This window comes from Mytilus trossulus, chromosome 14 (assembly GCF_036588685.1).
Source record: "Mytilus trossulus isolate FHL-02 chromosome 14, PNRI_Mtr1.1.1.hap1, whole genome shotgun sequence".
In the NCBI taxonomy this organism is placed as follows: Eukaryota; Metazoa; Mollusca; class Bivalvia; order Mytilida; family Mytilidae; genus Mytilus; species Mytilus trossulus.
Window position 1 is genome coordinate 37,643,808 of NC_086386.1, and position 17,398 is coordinate 37,661,205.

Below are 17,398 nucleotides of genomic sequence, written 5' to 3' on the forward strand. Positions count from 1 at the left end.
ATCCCTACAAGTTGGTCAAGCAATCTATTTTCTATGTTTATACATGATCTTGGAATGAAATCTAAGAATGCCTGTTTAAGCTTTAAGGACATATAAAGATTTCATTTGAAGTTGGAACTAAATTGAGGTTTTTGCATTAAACAGACATTACTTTAACATACTTTACCTGTCAATGTCTCCGTTAGACTAATCTATCTACTACTAATGGCTATTTCAATTAAGGTAATGTGTTACAAGTATTCTAAATGTAAAAATAGCTTAAGGGAGACCCACACATGTTATAAAGTTATGTAACGCTTATAACTGTCATAATCAACTCAAGAGTTGGCTCTTCAGAAATTTAAAACTAAACAGAACAATATTAGCTTATATAAGTGAGAAAGTCATTGAAATTATAAGAGAGCAATTTCCTATACTTCAAAATCAAACCCCAAACTGCCATCTTATATTGTTATGCGATAGACACTAATCAAATATTTGATCAGTAAATTATGGTCATGTTTGATTTTCAGACCAGAAAATGATGAACTAAATAACTCCAAATTATATGTTTAAAGTCTGAGGCATGTTTGCTGTATGTATTTATTAATATAATCTATTCTGAGTCCAATCCTATTATGTATTTATCCTTTTATGCAGGTGTGACGAAACAGACATAAGTTTAATCCGATTTACCTATTAATTCTAATTTTTGTCCTAAAATCTGAAGACAAAACCACTAATTCAATATTAAAAGCATGTGATTTCATTTTCTGCATGTCTACCCTAAATAAGTAACACATTTTTCAGGTTGAGCACACCTGTAGGTGCAGATTATTGATCATTCTTGAGACTTGTAAAGATTATGCAAAATAACCCAGCCTTAAATGTAAACACAATTCAAAAGATGTTCGCTTTTTAACAGTATATATATAGGAAAATTCCAAGCTAGTCAAACTAGTTGACATCTTGTCTGTCTGAAAAATTATTAGTTATTACAGGAACATATACTGTTCCCAGGTTATTACAATGAATTGTTAAAGTTCATGTATTGATAATGCATCAACCATTAATCAAAGGGGATGAGAGGTATATGTCAGTGAGGTAGCAACCCAACGATGCAAAAAAATGAGGATTTGGGTGTCAAAGTATCATCTTAAAAGCAGACAGTGCAAATCTGTTTTTTTTTTTTTTTTTATTAAACCACATTTAATTAAAAAATTCTCTGATCCAAGACTATTTTGACATTGTGACAATAAAATTTTCATGAATGCAATTGTTAAATTCAATATATTTTACTGAAAGTGCAGATATGAAGAAAACATGTTTTGATCTTTTATTTTGTCAATCCTGCACACCTGTTAGCCTTTCGGAATGTAAACGCTACACAATCAGACATTTTGATACATGTCAACCACTCGGCATGACAATAATACAACTAACATTTAATGACTCATGTATGCACTGCACCTATTACATAATTACAGAAAATCGATTAAAAACGGCATTGAAAAATTTAATCACAACTGTATTAGTGCATGACATGAAAATCTGCCTTTCCAATTAATTTTTAGTCCTATCAGCAGTATCAGTCAGATAGATTATGCATTTCCTAGTATTATTATCTGTATGCAACTTTTACACTCGGCTTTGTAAATCGGCTTTGTAAATCGATTAGCCAAAGGCATTTTCATTCAAATTTCAGATAACAAATATGTTTTATTCAAATCTGATGTTGCTGTTTTAATCATGATTTTGTATAGCCTTAAGAATCTTAGTCTTGTAGTATGTGTGCTTGTGTTAGTCAGGAATCTTGCCTTGTTGCTGTAACCTCATTACTTGCTCATTTCTGTCCTCTATGAAGTTAATTCGGGTCTTGTATATACTTATTTTTGTTTCGATAAGAGGATGTCTTCGTTGTATGTAACTTTCCTATTTTAAAAATTGTGTATAAATTTTTTTGTATTGAAATCATTTTTCTTTCCCTCATGTTTTAAGAATCAGTTTTTTTACACTTCTACAAGCTAAACTTAATAAATATTTCATAAATACAACATAACAACATATCTTATGTTTATCAGATCAATTATACTTGGTCAGTGTATGAAGTCCCCATTTTTCAAAAAAAAAAATCAAAACTGGCAAAATCAGTTTAATCGGTCAAAAAGAACTTTTCCTAAAATACTTTCCGCGTGCCTTGCTATATATTACATAGACATACAAGGTATGTTTGTTACATTATGTCACAAATAACATTATGAAACATGTCTTTAGTCAGCATAATTTATGGTAACGTTAAAATTTAACCCTAGACAGTCCCCGTGCTTCCTGTTATGTTTAACTTTCATGGCCTTAAAACATGTTCTGTAAATTTACATCATTTTTCCTAAAGTTTTGTCACAAGATATTTACACCTATATATCAGTGCAGAAGAGGTAGAATAAATGAATGAAGAAATAAAAAAGGGACATTTCATATTTCCATGTGTACTCCATTTAACCAAATTACAATTAATATCAAAATAAGAAGATATGATACGATCATGTATGATTTGCCAAATTAAATTTGAAAACTCTCCGCCAGAGACCAAAATGACGTAGTTAGCCTTTCCCATAAATTATAAAGCATTTTTTATCTGGTTGAAAAAGACGATTTATCTATTTCACAATGTATAATAACATATCTGTGTATCTATGAAATTAGTAAATTCAAACGATTAAAGTTAGCTTTGTTCAAGGTCTAGATATATCCATATTTATATACATTTATAACTATCAACGGAGGTTTCTTTTAATCCTTAGATTGTCACCGATAATGACCTTCGTTACACCTGTGTGTAATCTATGACATATGTATAAAGTTGGGTCTTTTTGCTTTAAAATCACAAATAGAAAAGGTTCAATTGCATGACAGTTTTAAGTTTTGACAAAGGATATATTTTGGCATTTGGACAAGGTCAGCTAAAACCATTATTAACAAGTGACCCCTTTGTCAGGATCATGACACGGAGATAATAATTTCCTGTACTATTTGTACTTTTGTTCAATGTTAGCTTACAGAAATAGTATACTTGAATGACCACATGTCCAATCTGCTTAAGCTTGATCTCAACACTGTACTTCTGATCTATCATGTAGGTATTCTTGATATCAAGAGCGGATATATGGTAAGTTAAAAAATTTAAGGACCCCATCCCTGATTTTTGATATTGTAAATGAACGTTTTGAGAGTCCCACTATAGCTAGAAACCAGTAATTAACTATAGGACTTATTCACACATAATCTTTTAAAATGAGATAATTTATTAATTCAATTGTGAGTACTAGCAAATTTTGAAGCAAATTTTATTTCAGTAACTATTATATTATTCCATTTGTACCTCCTTAGGTAAAATATCTATGTTATAATATATATTTAAATCACAATGACCCATTTTCTTAATAATGATTCCCCTTTTAAGTCACTGGGTGGATAATTGTTTTTGTCTACTTGCGAATTAATTAAAATGTCAGTAGGTTTTCTGTCAAAAAGGTAAAAGAAATCAATAGATCTTTGACACAACAAAACTCAATGTCAAAACTGTCTAGGTCAAATCTTACAAAGGCAATTTAAGTTTTTGTCCCCTTCAAAGTTTTATGAACATATCTTTCCTGAATATATGTATACATGTAGCTAGCTATATATATATATAAAGGTACATCTAAATGTGTTTAGTCCAGTAATCAAATTTGTATAATTGAATAAGAGCTTGAAGAAATGTCTTATCATTTTACTGTGTAATAAAATAAAATATGAATCCACTTTCTAAACATGCTAAATATAGTCATGAAGAGACAACCTTTCCTTTTCATTTTATCTACAATTTTCATTCATTTTATTGTTTTACTTGATTCCTTTCCTTTTCAATATCTTTATTTCAAGGCTCCTGTATTTCTTTTTTTGCCACTATTTGTTCACTGAGTTAAGGGCGGTAGCATTAAAACTATTTGTATGAAGTAAAACAATCTTTTAGTTTGCGTGCTGATTCTCAATATCGGAATAAGATCTAGGAACTAACATTATGTCATATATTTTGAAATTGACTCTGGTTCAAACTTTTCCGGCATTTGCAGCAGGGTTGAATAGTAGCAACAATTTTTTAGGCAAGATTTCTTTCAAAACTTAAAACTTCTTATTTTTTATAATTTGTAAGAAATTTTACTTTAGACATGTTATATATAGAGGTAGTGTTTTTAAAAGATTAAAAAAAATATCGAAATATGGGTTGACAATTTATTTTAACTTTGGTGTCTTTCACCAAATTAACCTCACTTTATTACACTTAGGTGTAACCGTGTTTAATTACTATCATGACTATATAGTGCATGAACTATTCTCATGACTTTAGTGTCAGGACTTTATTAAATATATTTCACAGAAAGATTGCAAACAATTGTGAAAAGTATCATCTTTTTTTTATATTTTTAAATACATGTACAAAATGTACATGTATAAACAAAAGCATCAAAATTTCTATGTGATCTTAAATTTACTTAACAAATATAAATTTGGTGGATTAATTACAAATACATATTTGTATAAATTACAAGTACAAGTGTATTGCAATAAAGGGTCACATACATAAATACCTATTTCTTAAAAAATAATTTTCAAATTTGTTGGTCTACAAATGGTCTAGATTCCATTACAGTATCTTTTAAAAGTAGCAATATTTCCAATCAGTTTTTTTTTGGACATACAATAGGATGTTTTCACTTTTGTCTGTTATTAACACGGTCTTGACTGTATTGACATAGAATTTTAACTTCAACTGGATTATTTTAAAACATACTTTTGGCACCTACAACTTTCTATTTGTAAGTTTCAAAAAACATTGCAAAAAAATGTCAAAAAACAAATTTTCCAGTTTCTTTGTAAAAAAGATTAATAGATTTTGTTTGGACTTACCAAAATATAAAACCCTTGTATAATCCAATTACATATATATATATATATATATATATATGTCAAACCAACTCAAAATGCTTGTATGTATACAATATCTGAGATACACAGCATAGCATTACAGGTACATGTATATAGGTGTTACACAAGACAGATAACAATCTACTTTAAGATAAGGTTTTGAAAGGTTTATTTTCATCACAGGTAAACATCAAAAGGCTAGTGTACAGGTAAAAATCAGCTGGACAGACTGATTATTATCTTAACTAAGTGATAATGGGTCTGGTTTTCACCAGGCCAGTTTCTCCTAAACAAAATCCCACTGAGTTAGACTCTTCATAAGCTAATCAACACAATAAAGGGTTTATATCTGGTTATTGAACGTGTATTGACAATCAATGAAAAGGTTTATGTATGTTTGTTTCTTAAAGATGTGTGACTTTTCAAAAATAAAACTATTAATAATAAATCGATAAAATGGAAATAATTATGTAAATGTTACCAAGTATTATTAGTATAATTTTTGTTTTAACCTGCGATATGTTTTTTTAGTATTAGTCCAGGTCTCAGTTGTAACATTATTTGTTTCCCATACAGTAATATTAAATATTTTTTTAAATCTAAAATACAAAACTTGTAGTAAATGACTGCATAGAAAACCAGACAAAACAATATTTCTTCTGAAATCGAGAACAGTATAAAACACCCTTCAACCTTCTTTGTCCTTCTTAAAGAAATGTTTTATTTATTTTAACCTATTTATATAAACTTAGGTGAAATCGATATTAACTATAAAATGCGTTTTGAAAAACGACTCTTTTGTAAAATAAAATAGAAAACATTATTCGAAATTTTAAAATAAAAAGGACTCTTGATATTTATTAGAAATTCTTATACATATAACAATGAATCATATTCAACGAGGACAAAATTTGCAAGGTAGCTTGTGTTTAGATTTTTTTTGTCACCGTCAAGCGTGTTTTGACAGTTTTAACGATTCCGGTAGCTGCTCTTTTGCTTTTAATATTCAAGATATAAAATAAATAAATAACATTACCCTTCAAAGTTATAATAAAATCCATTTTTTGATGTAAACAAACAATAGCTAAATTTGTAATGTGTATTCCGACTTTCAAACACCTGTGCATAACATTGAATGTTCCTGACAATGTTTCCGGAAGACGTAAATCGACAACATATACCCAGGTAAGTTACGTTTTGGTGCTTTTATTGATCGATACCAGTGTTCAATTCTTTAGAAAAACAAATAAAACTCGCATACTATCAGATATTGTGAAATTTTTAACTGCCACAACAAAATTCAATTCCATCAAAAAAAATATCAAGTCTTTGTGCTACTTTCGTTTTTAACTCGCATGAATATATCTGACTCCTCCCACAATGGTAAGCACTATTTTCATGAATGAAATTCCGGCATTTTTCTCTCTGTGACTTTTCGACGGTATAATGCAAAATTTAAAGACGTTATTAACTTACAAAATTGTTAAAAAAATCTAAGATAGTTGCTTTCATATAAAGGGGTGTATGATAAAAGGGATAAGACGTTTCAGATCTTGTGCAGACGAAATTTACTTTACTTGTAAAAAAAAAAGATCAAAGAAAGGTAACTCATTTCCGTAGAAAACAAAATGTCTATCTGAGTTGCGTGTGTATTTAGTATAATCACAGGGATTACAATTTTGTTTATCAATGTTTTTGTAAGTGATTTTTTTTAGTATTCCTGCCTATTTGTATTACTATATTTACGTATTTGACGACGACATCAATATTTTTCTTTGTTTTCTAGCAATGAACAGTTTACTATCCATATCTGTTTACTGAAAAAAATAGGTTCTATATTCAGTACGTATGTGCCTATCCCAAGTTCGGAGCCTGTAATTCAGTGGTTGCCGTTTGTTGATGTGTTACATGTTTGTTTTTCGTTGTTTTTTTTTGTACATATAAGGTCGTTAATTTTCTCGTTGAAATTGTTTTACATTTGTCATTTCGGGGCCTTTTATAGCTGACTATGTAGTATAGGCTTTGCTCATCGTTGAATGCCCGGTTACATATACTGAGTTGTTCATTTCTGTGTCATGTGGTCTCTTTTGGAGAGTTGTATCATTGGCAATCATACCACATCTTCTTTCTTATAACCAAATAGAGACAAAATGAATTATCATGGCGAGATCATTTGAGTTAATTAAAGGTGAAGCAAGGGTGTATTCTCCAAAAGGCAGATTTTTTTTTTAGGATGAACGACTTTTTAAAAAACGTCCAAAAACTGCTAATCATTATGAAAAGTGTTAATTTATATGAATGATACGTTTTTCCAAAGCCACAGCATCGGTCCAAAAGACATACACGATATTATAAAACAAACATGCAAAGTTTTCTATTAGAAGAGTCTATACTGTATATAAAGGACTAAATCATCGTCACAGAGTATATGCAATTTAGAAAATAAATTCTCGTTTGGATGCTGTCTCATTGACATTTACTAGTACCTCAATCTCCCTAACTCTTATTCATCGGTTGGCATACGTTTATCGAATGATATATTTGACGAAATAAAAATTCCACCATACATCTGTTCAAAATAACTTACATAATACAGTTCTATATGGACATCTCACCATATAAAATGTTATCCATTGCCTGCATTAGAAAGTGTCCTACACACTAGATCACACTAGATGAAATATAATACAATATACTAGTAGTTCATATCGGTATTTTGGCTTTTGTGACTATACATTTCTTCAGAACATATAATTTGTTTGAACTTGAGCAACACATATATGGATTTCTATCAGAGCTCAAGATTTCTATATCATGCATATTGAGAGTAAAAATTACATAGTAATATAAAAATTGTAAACAACATCTAAGATTCAATAAAATAATAATACATGATACAATAGAATTGAGAATGGAAATGGGGAATGTGTCAAAGAGACAACAACCCGACCGGAGGCGTCCTTCAGCTGGCCCCTAAACAAATATATACTAGTCCAGTGATAATGAACGCCATACTAATTTCCAAATTGTACACAAGAAACTAAAATTAAAATAATACAAGACTAACGAAGAGCAGAGGCTCCTGACTTGGGACAGACGCAAAAATGCGGCGGGGTTAAACATGTTTGTGAGATCTCAACCCTCCCCCTATACCTCTAACCAATGTAGAAAAGTAAACGCATAACAATACGCACATTGAAATTCAGTTCAAGAGAAGTCCGAGTCTAATGTCAGAAGATGTAACCAAAGAAAATAAACAAAATGACAATAATACATAAATAACAACAGACTACTAGCAGTTAACTGACATGCCAGCTCCAGACTTCAATTAAACTGACTGATAGATTATGATTTCATCATATGAACATCAGGCACAATCCTTCCCGTTAGGGGTTTAGTATCATACCATCATAACATATATGAGAAGAACATAACCCGTGTCATGCCAACAACTATTTTTAGAATAAATGTGTTTAGTTCCGATGCAAAGACATTATCAGTGACTCAATATTAACGCCAAAATATGCAATCTTTAATGACTTGACAACAGTATCGTAATTATATCCCTTCTAAATAAGTCTATTCAAAGGTTTTGTAAGTTTCTGAGGTGAATACTGACACCTTTGTGCTTTATAAAGAATATTTCCATAAAAAATTGGATGTGAAATACCTGAACGTATTAGAAGTCTGCATTTTGAGCTATATTTACGAATGATGTCTTTATACCGATGATAACATTTAGTAATTGTTTTGACTAGTTTGTGATATCGAAAACCCTGATGTAATAATTTTTCAGTAATACATAAATTTCTCTCGTTAAAATCTAAAACATTGTTACATACACGAGCGAATCGTACACGTTGAGATATATAAACACCGTAACATGGTGACAAGGGAACGTCACCATCTAAAAACGGATAATTAACGATAGGAAATGAAAAATCATCCCTTTTATCATCAATTTTAGTATTCAGCTTTCCGTTAGTGATATAGATATCAAGATCGAGAAATAGCTTTATTTAAAATAAGTTCAACAGGATAAATTTCATTAATATACATACTGAAGTCGTCATTATTGAGAGCCAAAATATCATCCAAATATCTAAAAGTATTATTAAATTTGTTTATCAGATGTTGTTTCGATGGGTCTTTGCTTATTTTTGTCATAAATTGTAACTCATAACAATACAAAAACAGGTCCACAATAAGTGGTGCACAGTTAGTCCCCATTGGAATTCCGATAATCTGACGATATACGGAATCCCCAAAGCGAACAAAAATGTTATCTAGTAAAAATTCAAGGGCATATATAGTATCAAAGCATGTCCAATTAACATATTTTTTTTTGTTTATTGCTACTTAAAAATGACCTAAAAGAGTTTGAACATATATATTCACATTCTGTTTTTTTGAATGCCCATTTAATTAGGTGTGTGAATTTTTCTTAATGAGAATGTGAGGCAAAGTGGTATACAGGGTAGAAAAACAAAACTTTGAACAGATTCAAAATCACCAATATAAGCATGCAATTTATCAAGTACTTCCAACGAGTTCTTGACATTCCAAAAGTAGTTTATTCCACTATTTTCGAAGGCCTTATTTGAACAATTAATTATCAGGTTTTTAATTGTACCAAGTGTGCTGGTAAGAAGAATAGACAATTTAGTAGTTGAACAATGGCTTGAAGACGAAATAAATCTATATTTGTAAGGGGTTTTGTGTAGCTTCGGAAGCCAATACATAGTTGGGACTTTCATTGTATTTGGCTCTGCTTGTAAAGCGGTGGCTAAAATGACTTTTTTGCTTTAGTTTTACTGCGCATTGACAAGTTTTGTGATGTAAAAGACGATCAATCGAATGTCAAAATTGTAACTAAAAGTATCATTTTTATATATGAGAAATCGAAGTTCTTGGAATCTTTATTATGTATAATCATTCATGTATAACAGATGCACTCAGTTAATTGTTAAATTTAAACAATTCCATGATATACACAATATAAAAAAGGAAGATATGGTATGATTGCAAATGAGACATCTCTCAACATGAGACCAAAATGACACAAAAAAGTTAACAACTATAGGTCACCGAACGGCCTTCAACAATGAACAAAGCCCATACGATGTATTTTTTATAATGACCTTTGATCATCCTTACATTGCATTATTGTCATCAAAGGAACACATTACTGTATGGCTTTATGTTCCAGGAAATTATTAAATGAAGAAGGAATGAATATAATTTAATTTTAGTTGTCAAGAACGTAGTTTGCTACCATTTATTTCCTTGCAATGCCAAAAGCACATGACGATAGACAAATCCTTAACGAATCAACAACACTGAAGATTTCATAGATAAGGACTGGCACATTAAGATGTTGATGGCCAAAAACGTTTTCACGAGTACTGACTCTTCCAGACAAATCTATTAGAAAAATCAGTTTGTGTCTAGAGTTATCTTTCGTTGAATATTTAGATAATGTTTGTAGTCCGCCACTTCTAGATACAGAGAATATATTCGATAGATGCACAGTAAATGTTTTATGAACATGCTATGAGATTAAATTGAGGATGTGTCAATAAGACAACAACCCTACTAAACAGAAGAAAACAGCCGTTGTCCACCAATGGGTCTCCAGCACAGCAAGACAATCTCTCACCTAGAGGCGTGCTAGCTGACACTGTTTGTAATGGTATAATTTTACCTAATAACAGCTTTCGATTTTTTGTTTAAAGTTTTGTCCATTTTCCTGTTATTCTAGAGATATATTTAGCATTTGTTTGTATAAGTTTACTTTCCTTTTTTATTTATAAATTACCACCGCTTTGACAGGTCACGAAAGAAAGTGTTTTGCTTTGTATGAAGCCTTTATAGAGAAAATAACAATTAGTCCGAGCTTAAATGAACAATTTTTATGAGAAGTTTCAGATATTTTCATATAGAAATAAGTAAGGCTGACCTTCTTTTGGATATAATCACGGGTTAAGGTGGCTCGTGGGTACAAAAATTTTAGCAAAAAATTAAACCTTTATTTTTTCATTACAAATTTTATTTATTACACTATTAGATGTTACTTTATGATATGGTACAAAAAACAACCCCAAAAAATGATTTGGTTTGGCCCCAGATGACTTTAAAAATTGAAAAAACACCAAATTATCTCCCTTTGGTGCAAAAAATGCCATTTTTGGCCTTAAATTTGAAATATCTTTTTTAACTCATCGGTGACCTATATTTTTTATTATTGTTTTCAAATAAGCTGTACATAAACTAAATAATTGTAAAATTTAAGCGATTTCTTATATTAGGTTATTTTTTTAATTTCGATATTTCCTCTTTTTCTCCTATTAGTTCAACAGAAAAAAAGGACATACACAAAAATGTATGCTTCTTCCAGAGGCAGATTTTAGCTTAAATGAACGGTGACCCCATTTTTTTATTTCATTTTTCTTTTACGTATATGATAAAGTTCATTTATGAAAAAATATAGCGAAATCCTATATTAGAAAAAAAAATCATTTATACCTAGGAGCCCCCTTAAGCTGAATTTTGGGAATGGAAATGTTCTAATGTGTGAAAGATGCAACAACCGGCCGATTAAAGAACAGAAGCAGCAAAAACGGGAAATGTGTGAAAGAGGCAACAACCCGACCAAAGAGCAGAAACAGCGAAAATGGGAAATGTGTGAAAGAGACAACAACGCGACCAAAGAGCAGAAACAGCAAAAACGGGAAATGTATGAAAGAGACAACAACCCGACCAAAGAGCAGAAACAGCAAAAACGGGAAATGCGTGAAAGAGGCAACAACCCGACCAAAGAGCAGAAACAACTAAAAACGGGAAATGTGCGAAAAAGGCAACAACCCGACCAAAGAGCAGAAACAGCAAAAACGTGAAATGTGCACAAGAGGCAACAACCCGACCAAAGAGCAGAAACAGCAAAGACGGGAAATATGTGAAAGAGACAACAACTCGACCAAAGAGCAGAAAGAGCAAAATACAAATTCATGCGAACTTTTTAATTTCTTAACATGTTGCATATATAGAATAAATACATCCGTGTACGAAATAGGCATTTGTATCGAAATGATACGATTTTTCTGTCCTTATATATATATAAAAAAAAAAATATGGTATGATTGACAAAGAGACAATTCTTCACAAGAAACCAAATGACACTAGCTTAGTTATACTCCAGTGTACCACGCTCTTCTATATATCTGACAGTACCACTAATACATTTTACCAAGATAGACCATTTGAGTGGTCGAGCTTCTTGTATCCTCTATTTTAGAGAAGTTAAGATAAATCTTAATCCATGAGTTCTAAGTCAATATGTATGTCAGCATAAAGGTCAAGTCACACCAATGTCGCTGTTATTTTTTCTGTTATATTTGTTTTATGTATTCATATTACCAGTTACATCATATACACGAACCCCTTTCTTTGAAGTATCTGGATACGGATAGTGTTAAATGGATCATCATCCTACTTTATGCAGCTAGCCTACTATGCATATAGTCACATTACATAATCGTGGATTTCATAGTGGCCACAAATTATAAAATTACGTTAAATAAATGACAATGCTTACAGATACGAGTACTAACACCCGAAGGACTAAATGCATGAAAAGATGTTCATATATAATAATTATGCATTGATAAAGAGGTAAACAAACACTTACACTTTACCCTGTAAACATAAATAAGGCGGTGGCGTACATAGATTGAGTCAGACAAACGATCTTGTCAAACATATCTAGAGGGAGTATCTTAAGTCATGTTCAGTAACATCATCTACGTTCTGGTTATAATGTGCTTTTAGTATTTCTTATATTATGGAGGCTAAATCTTTAGTTTTGGGATGTTTTCTTTCATTCGTTACCATTTTAGTTCTGTTTCGTAAGTATCTTTCTTCCTGCATATAGTAATCTTTTTTTCTTTCTTTTACAGGAATTATTCATTTGAATTTCAAAATAAAGGATTGTTTTGCAATGAGCACTTCTTCCTGACGATTTATAAAGGATTCCTGGTTAAAAAAATCAAAATTTGTCGTCTTTTTAATAGTTACGATTCAAATCTTTTTACAGTGTAAAAAAGGCTTTAAAGTAAACATGAGCGTTGTCTTACTCTTACACATGTCTACTCTTTACACAGCGTTGTCTTACTCTTACACATGTTTACTCTTTACTCAGGAAACACTTATCCTTTGTTCCCAGTAAGACGGCAATTATCTTTGGAATAACATATACCATTTCAAGAAAACTTTAGAACAGGATTTTAAGAATTATCAAACCTTTTAAGTGCATTTTAAGTCCTTCCTGAGATCACCCCTAGTTTTTGGTGGGGTTCGTGTTGTTTATTCTTTAGTTTTCTATGTTGTGTCATGTGTACTATTGTTTTCTGTTTATCTTTTTCATTTTTAGCCATGGCGTTGTCAGTTTGTTTTAGATTTATGAGTTTGACTGTCCCTTTGGTATCTTTCGTCCCCCCCTTTTTTTTTTATACAATTGCCCTTATGTGCTGGATACCATTAAGATGCATATAGGCCTATAAAGGAAACCATGAAATTTACATGGATTATTTTTAGGTATTCTTAAAAGAAGTTCCTCATCTGCATGTTTACTCACTTTCAAATTTGATATCTAAATTGTCAGTTTTGATTGCATGAGTTTGATTTTGTTACAAATGCACACATCCATACATAAGTCATATGCACACAATTTGTTTTCCACTGAAGACCTTGTGACAATTCCTGCATGTTTTATTTAGAAAAAATGATGAATCAGTTCGTTTGGTCGATTTCTAAATTCAAGAGATGTGATTATTTTAGTCACTATACTTTGGATTATCAAAGAACCTAGAACTAAATGTACAAGTCTGTTAAAATGGCTGTCATCGACTTATGTTACATAATATGTAACTCCGTTTATATATATAGTAGCTACTTATGTAGTTTTAGATTTGGCGTACAGCATTATTTGCTGTTTGCATTCGTGTATAACAGAATCTGCAGTTGCTGTACATGATCTTCCGCCATCATTATCTTTGGAGCTGTCTTGTCATCATTTCCTATTCCCTATACACCATTTAGTGTTCTTTTATTCCCACATAGTATTTAACTACTTTCCTTATTTGCTGTACACCACAATTTTGTGTATTTTTTTTGCTATACAACATTATGCACTGCTCATATCAATCACATCAGCATGAGCTGTTGTCCTGCATCAATACATTGTGGGTCTCTTTGGTGTACGGCATTATCGTCTGTTTTTGCCTTCTTGATGCACAACATCATCGTCTATCTATTTTCGAGGTATATTACTATGTGCTTTTCTTTTAGTATACAGCGTTTTTATGTTGTTGTGCAACAGTTATTGTTTCCTTTTTTTGATGTATATAATCACCAACTGGGTGTTTTTGCAGAATAGCAGCATTTGCTGTTCTTTTTATTTTTGGTGTACAGTATTTTTTTATTTTTTTTTAGTGGGGTACAACCACAGTAACCACTTTTTTAATGTAAGTATCATTGGTTTTGTTGTGGCACATCATGAACTCCTGTTCTGTTGTTGTATCCTTTATGGTTCTCAGGCTTTACAACATGTGCTTGTTTTTCCTTGAAAGAGGATTGCTGCTCACACGGAAGCTATTTAACTAAGACTTCCAAACGGTGAAGTTGAAATCATCCCTTCGTAAATTTAACGGACGCCATCACGAGTTGGTTGACCGTTTCACAGATGATATCGGATATGTTCCTTATGTCGTTACTACAATCCGCTTCCCTTTTCAACACGAATGTTTCCTACCGAATTAGACTATTTACCGGATTTTTAATAACATGAGCAACACGAAGGGTGCAACATGTGAAGAAGGAGGATCTGCTTACCCTTCAGTAACACCTGATATGATCACCCCAGTTTTTAGTGGAATTCGTGTTGTTTAGTCTTTAGTTATCTATGTTTTGTCTTTTGTACCATTATTTGTCTGTTTGTCTGTTTATCTTATAGCCATGGCATTGTCAGTTTATTTTCTATCTACGAGTTTGACTGTTCTACTGGTATCTTTCGCCCCTCTTTTAAGTTTTGAAAGCATTTCTAATGAACCCTCTGCATTACCTGCAAAACCATACCATCGGTCGATACAATTTATTTAAATCAGCATTATAAAAGTATTTATTAAACATTGTTATCCATTGTTGTAGTAAGAGCTTGTGGCTTTGTCTGTCTCTATACAATATTGGCCTCAGTTTTGAGGTATTGAAAGTTGAATCGTTGTAATAAGGTTTAACCTCATACAATCAAAATTGGTATACTTTGGTATTATGATAAATGATAAATGAAATACTTCAATTGAAGCTTATTTGTATTTAAATGAGCGTCCGTATTTGGCTTTGCAAAGTATAAAAGTTGTACACCTTTTCATTTTGATTTGTAGTTGCAGTTTAATATCTTCATCCCATTATTGTCTTCACATATTAATTGTAACATTTCTTTCCCTGTTTAGCAACACCAACTGAAGCTGGTGAATGTTGCCAATACCGAAGTTTTTTGTATGGCCGCCGGACACGTGACTCGCAATGGTGTCCAGTTTACTGTTGTTACTTCCGTTTATCTGGGACTTATGGCTGTTGTGGTGACATAACAATACGAGCACCTTACCATGATAGATCAGCTTTCTGTAAAGATTGGTTTACATTCAGATCCAACATGTAAGTATTTATAACTATTGATTATTTCACTAAAAATTTAAATTAAAATCTGTATAAAAAAGAGGCGATGGATACCAAATGGTCATTCAAACTCATACGTCAAAAATAGATGAAGCCATGTATAAAAAAGAAAAAGAAAAATCACACACTACACAACATAGAACTAAAGACTAAGCAACATGAACCCCAATCAAAAGATGGGGATGATCAGGTGATTAGGAAGGGTGAGTAGATCCTGCTCTACAAATGTCATCCTTCCGTGATGTTCATGATAGTAAAAACCTGGTGATAAAATATTTTTCAAGTAATTGTCGTCAACATGCAAGAGTAATTCTATAATTAAGTTGATTAAACAAATCTAAATATATATATTCATCAATGCTAACAATTCTATTAACACAATCAGTTATTTTCCTAAAACATTTGCACAATTTCCTTTAAATAAAGTTTATAGCTAGACTTGTTATGGTTTGAGGTTACAAATGATCAACCCCTAAAAAAATCCCCACAAAGCACTACAGAAAAATACAAAAACATGACGAAAGTCTTGTTGGCAGATTTGGAATTTACATATAAGAATAAGCTATGAAAGCCGATTAAACGGATCAGTCTAGTCTCTAGTCCCATTTAAACTTATAGCGAGTTGAGAGTTTTAGTGGTTTTTTTTTAAAGGTGAACGAAACGAAACGATCATGCAATGCCGTATATGTCGCATACTTTTCGGAAGTCCGTATACATTTTGTACCCACTAAAAACTTCTCATTTTTTTATCCCATGTTCATGGCCTCACTAAAAAAACCCCAGTCAAATCGCATAATTAATCTTTTTTTTAATGGGAATGACGTGATTTGTATTATGAATCCATACACGACATTTATAATTAATATATAATGTGAAAAGGAACGAAAAAGAATGTTCTGTGCTCAAATTCCTCACCCCTTCCTATTCTTACTATATGCAAAATTCACATTACACATTTTAAACACAAATTCACAGAGGTGATTCTATATGCTTTGAACATTATACATTAATCTGCTATATATTTCTAACTATAATGTCCGTCTGTTAGGTAAATTGTAGATCCAAGACAGCAGATTAATTTGATATAGCTTAACTTTATGTTTGTTGTGAATCATTTATTTACACTTTATATATGACACCTATGTACATGTACTGTTCAAAAGAATGTATAGCTTGGAGATTATTAATATAATTGTTTCTTTTGTAGGTGGGCGCCGATCTTAATAGCCATAATTGCACTACTTATTGTACTGTGTTGCGTATTTGCCTGTTGTCATTTATGTTGTTTTTGTTTCTAACGATGTATAATCTAATAAAATCCTATATTTTGTATAAAAAAAAAAATGAAAAAAATGAAATTTTGATATGATATTTCTTTCATATAGCTCATTTCATAAACACATAAAAATACTTTCATATACATTTTGTTATTGTTATTGTCTAAATTTATGTTTGACATTGTACTGTACTCTTTTAAAAAGATAATGTCTTATGCTGTGCTATGCTCTTTTAAAAAGAAAAATAACAAAAATACCGAACTGTAAAGGAAATAAAGGCAGCAGTAGTATACCGCTGTTCAAAAGTCACAAATCGATCGAATCACATAAGCAAAACCGAAAGAAAAAAATATTATAATGACCATAGAACATCAACACAATGACGTGATGTATAAATATTAAATGCTGTGTCACATCAAAAGGATATAAGCAAAAATGGAATAAAT

The 17,398-nt window shown here is 31.2% G+C and overlaps 2 protein-coding genes across 2 annotated transcripts in view; one reads left to right on the plus strand and one right to left on the minus strand.

The window, feature by feature from the left end:
- LOC134697715 (protocadherin Fat 1-like) overlaps positions 1–6,130 on the minus strand; it is a 133,322-nt gene extending 127,192 nt beyond the window's left edge. Inside the window, exon 1 of the mRNA XM_063560000.1 lies at positions 5,981–6,130. The gene's annotated coding sequence lies outside the window, so the exon portion shown is untranslated. The remainder of the gene's footprint in view (positions 1–5,980) is intronic.
- A 6,523-nt stretch (positions 6,131–12,653) lies between these two features.
- Positions 12,654–17,008, plus strand: LOC134696599 (uncharacterized). The gene is made up of 3 exons (XM_063558462.1): positions 12,654–12,848; positions 15,450–15,654; positions 16,883–17,008. Exons 1-3 carry the CDS (start codon positions 12,785–12,787, stop codon positions 16,971–16,973), a joined length of 360 nt encoding a protein of 119 aa, XP_063414532.1. The 5' UTR covers positions 12,654–12,784; the 3' UTR covers positions 16,974–17,008.
- The last annotated feature ends 390 nt before the right edge of the window (positions 17,009–17,398 follow it).